The 3800-nt window shown below is 27.6% G+C and overlaps 1 protein-coding gene across 1 annotated transcript; it reads left to right on the top strand.

The window, feature by feature from the left end:
- The first annotated feature begins 1542 nt into the window (after positions 1–1542).
- On the top strand, positions 1543–2407 carry LOC127091589 (uncharacterized). Its single transcript, XM_051030278.1, has one exon. It carries the CDS (start codon positions 1749–1751, stop codon positions 2193–2195), a length of 447 nt encoding a protein of 148 aa, XP_050886235.1. The 5' UTR covers positions 1543–1748; the 3' UTR covers positions 2196–2407.
- The last annotated feature ends 1393 nt before the right edge of the window (positions 2408–3800 follow it).

The raw sequence follows: 3800 nt of genomic DNA, 5'->3' as shown, positions 1-3800 counted from the left end.
GGGAACGCCAATAGTCAATAAGACTAAAGCCCCCTTTATAATTTAAAAGGGGAGCGCCAATAGGATTAAAGTCCTGTCTACCAACTTGCAACTAATAGACGTTTAAATGGGATTTTAAACTCAAGTGTATATATCACAACGATTGTTTATACCAATCGTTGTTAACTATTATGCATTAAAGAATATCGTAGGGGTTGTTTAATGTAATTGTTATGACAGGTAGCACACTACATAGTTTACAATCACGGTCTCACAAACGTGGTGGAAAACATAATACATACAATCACACCTTATCTCATAATGGTTGTCTGGCGTGGTGATATCCCTTTTTCAACAGTTGTGATAGGTGTTTTCTGTAGTAGTGCTTTAATTGTTAAAAAAAGATACATTAATTCAACAATCGTAACACCTCTCTTCAAGGACAACCCCTCAATAAAGTCTTCATCTCGACTAACAACCTCTCCAGTAACTTCACCTCTAACAATGATATCCTAGTGTCCAAAGAGAACAACCCCCACGAAATTTACTATTATCACGCAAAGGCTAAAAGATCTCAATCTTACGAATATTCAATTCGAGACTTAATCATGTACCCGTCTTCCGAATAATATTAATGACTTTACCCACATCCTCGTAATCCCCTATGTGGTCCCATCATTAAAATATCAGACATGAAAAAGAAGTTTACAATTGTCTCTAATATGATGAATGAGTAAGCGTAACACAAGTGCATAAAAGAGCGATCCTAATGAGTCACATTGTTGCACTTTTGTGACTGACATATATAATATATCCATCCCCAAGGGATAACCTCGATACTTGACCATAAAGAAACCAACCCATATAGAAATAAATGGGCATCTCACCTTCTCCTCGTGCAAAAGGATTGGTTGATCTATCCTGTTGAAAGTATTCGAAAAATATACCATGAGCATAGCCAAAGAATTATTCATATGTTGCTTGCTTAACACCTTGTTAGCACTGTACAAAATGGTCTTAACACTTTCCTAAACCCCAACCCAAGTCGGGAAGTCATTTAGATATCATGTCATATATTTACTGACCCCTTTCATAATAACTTTGAATATTAATCACCTCCAAATAGAATCCGCATCAATCAATCGTATTCCACTGTTAGACTCTAATAGCAACATCAAGGATGTAGAGATGATAAACTCTACAAAACTCATTAGATATATTCCCTCCAATTATAATTTAATCACGAAAATCAATTTAATTATTTTTATAAAATACAACACAAAGTATAAATGTGACCGTTAATATGATGTAATAGTTAATAAAATAATTAAAAATTAAGAAAATAAACTAAACTATAATATTTTATTAAATAAAGTTAATATGTATTTTTAATATTTTAAAATAACAAATAACTTTTTAAAAATAAATATATATAAGACACATTTATAGTAATTTTATAATGAGAATATGAGATAATATAATGAGATGAAAGGAGTACCGGTAGATATCATGACATGACACCTAATTATAAATCCTTCAAAATTGTTCACATCACATCACTTAGTTCTTACTCACAACATGCTACTTTTTTATCCTCAGCTTCCTAGTAGTAGCTATAGGTAGCTAGTAGCCACCCAATTAACTTAACTTCCTCTATAAATACAACCTATCTTCACTATTCTTTTCCATTACTCACACTCACACAAATTAGTTTAGTTTCAACATTCTTTTCCATTACTCACACTCACACAAATTAGTTTAGTTTCAACATGAAGAGGCAAAGAGGTGCAAGTGTGAATAGTCTTAACAACCTCAAAAATCCTCCCAATGTTGAAGATGTGGCAGCAACAATGGAGAAGAAAAAAGGAAAGAAAGAGGAGCATGATGAACAAAAAGTGAGCATGTTGTTGGAAGAGAAGAAGGAAATCAAAGATATGTGTGAGGAAACAACAACAATAAGGGAGGGTGTGATTAGTAGTAATGTGATGAGTTGGAATAATAGGGAAGAGTATATGCCATCATGGTTGGGAGGTAGTAGTATTGTGGATGAACAAATGTCATGGGGTTCAACTTGGTTCCCTGGTTGGGATATGGATTTCATGATGGGTGAAGCTTTTAATTCTCTCTATAGTGATGTTGTTTGGGATGATGATATTTGGAATCTCAAAAATGAAATTCCAATACCATTACATGGAAAAAAGTTTGAGCTTGAGTAGATGGATGCATGGTTTTAATGATTAGTTCACCCTGCAACGACCAAAATCGGAAAACCTTGGAGGGAAGTAAGCATTAGAACAACATGTTTTCATGTTTTCAGCTTAGTTAAGAAAGAAGTTTCACAATTTTCATGTTAATTTTATGTATATGTGTGAACTTTAACTAGTTGTTTTCAATGTTAAATAACAAACTCATCAATGATGCTCTCTAATGAACTTTATTAATGTTAGATAGTAACTTTTCAGAGTAAAGATAAAAATCACATGTTGTTCCGACAAATAAATATCTTCGTTATAATAATTTTTTTTAAAGCAGAAATAGTACCAAGAATCAATTAAAACAAGAAGACATAAATGCTAAGGTCTGACAGGTAGAAATATCCCAATTTATTGTAAATCTGCTGGCATGATATTTTTTGTTCATATCTTGTTTGACCGACCCAACAGTTGGAAAATAGGATTTTTTTCCCCTATGCCCCAAAGTTGAAAATAAATTTCTATTTTACCCCACTTTAAAAAACAATTCCCAATCTGCCCCTTTTTTTTATTGGGCTCGGCCAATCAATGGCCGAGGTATGAAGAACTTTTTTTTTAATTTTTTAATATTTTAAATACTTTATTAAGTAGTTTTCTAATTATTATTGAATAATTTTTTAATTAATTCTATATTTAATTAATATAATTGATTTTTTTAAAAATAATAATAATTTTTTTATAAAAATATTTAAAATAAAATGTAAATAATAATAGTTTTTTATGATAATATTTTCTTTTTGATATTATTATTTTTAAAATATTAATAATAAAAATGATTATTTTTTAGAATATTAATAATAGAAATAATAATTTTTTTTAATTCGTAAAAAATATTCCAAATATAGGTTAAAATCTTTTATAATTTAAGACGGATAAAATATTATTTATCGATTTTTTAAAATTATTTGGGACAAAAAAAATATCATTTATTAAAAATATTTGAAAATAATACTTTACATAAATGAGTATACAAGAGACAGAAAAGAAAAGACAATTCAAATTCGAATAATAAAAATATCCGATATTAAATAATACGAATATTTTTGTCATTATTATAAGTAATAATTTTTTTTAGATATAATAAATAATTAAAGTATTTGATATTTAATAATAATTAGATATATTATTTATTCAATAATTTTTTTTTGAAAAAATTCTTATTTATAATAATGACAATTATTTGCTATTTCTAACATTATCTATAATAATTAATATGTTATATTTTTAATAATTTGTCATCAATGTCCTAATAATTATTTTTATCATAATTCAATAAATAATAATATGACATTAAAAATAGCATTAAAAGCAAATAAATTGTTCTTATATATAATATACTTTCTCTTTCCTTAATAATAATAACAATAAATCAACTTTAAAAAAAAAGTTAATATCATTAATTGCGTATCTTTTAATTCATATGAGATATTCCAAATATAAACTGAAAAATGCTCAAAATCTTTTTTAATTTAAAACGGAGAAAGTATTATTTATTAAAAATATCTTTTATAATTTGTGACATTTATTAAAAATATTTAAAATCCATTAATGAGTACTATACAATATACA

This window comes from Lathyrus oleraceus, chromosome 6 (assembly GCF_024323335.1).
Source record: "Lathyrus oleraceus cultivar Zhongwan6 chromosome 6, CAAS_Psat_ZW6_1.0, whole genome shotgun sequence".
Lineage (NCBI taxonomy): Eukaryota > Viridiplantae > Streptophyta > Magnoliopsida > Fabales > Fabaceae > Lathyrus > Lathyrus oleraceus.
This window is presented reverse-complemented; position numbering and strand designations above follow the sequence as displayed.

Excerpts from the sequence above, each read along its gene's own strand:
- LOC127091589 (XM_051030278.1), top strand. The coding sequence starts at position 1,749 with ATGAAGAGGCAAAGAGGTGCAAGTGTGAATAGTCTTAACAACCTCAAA.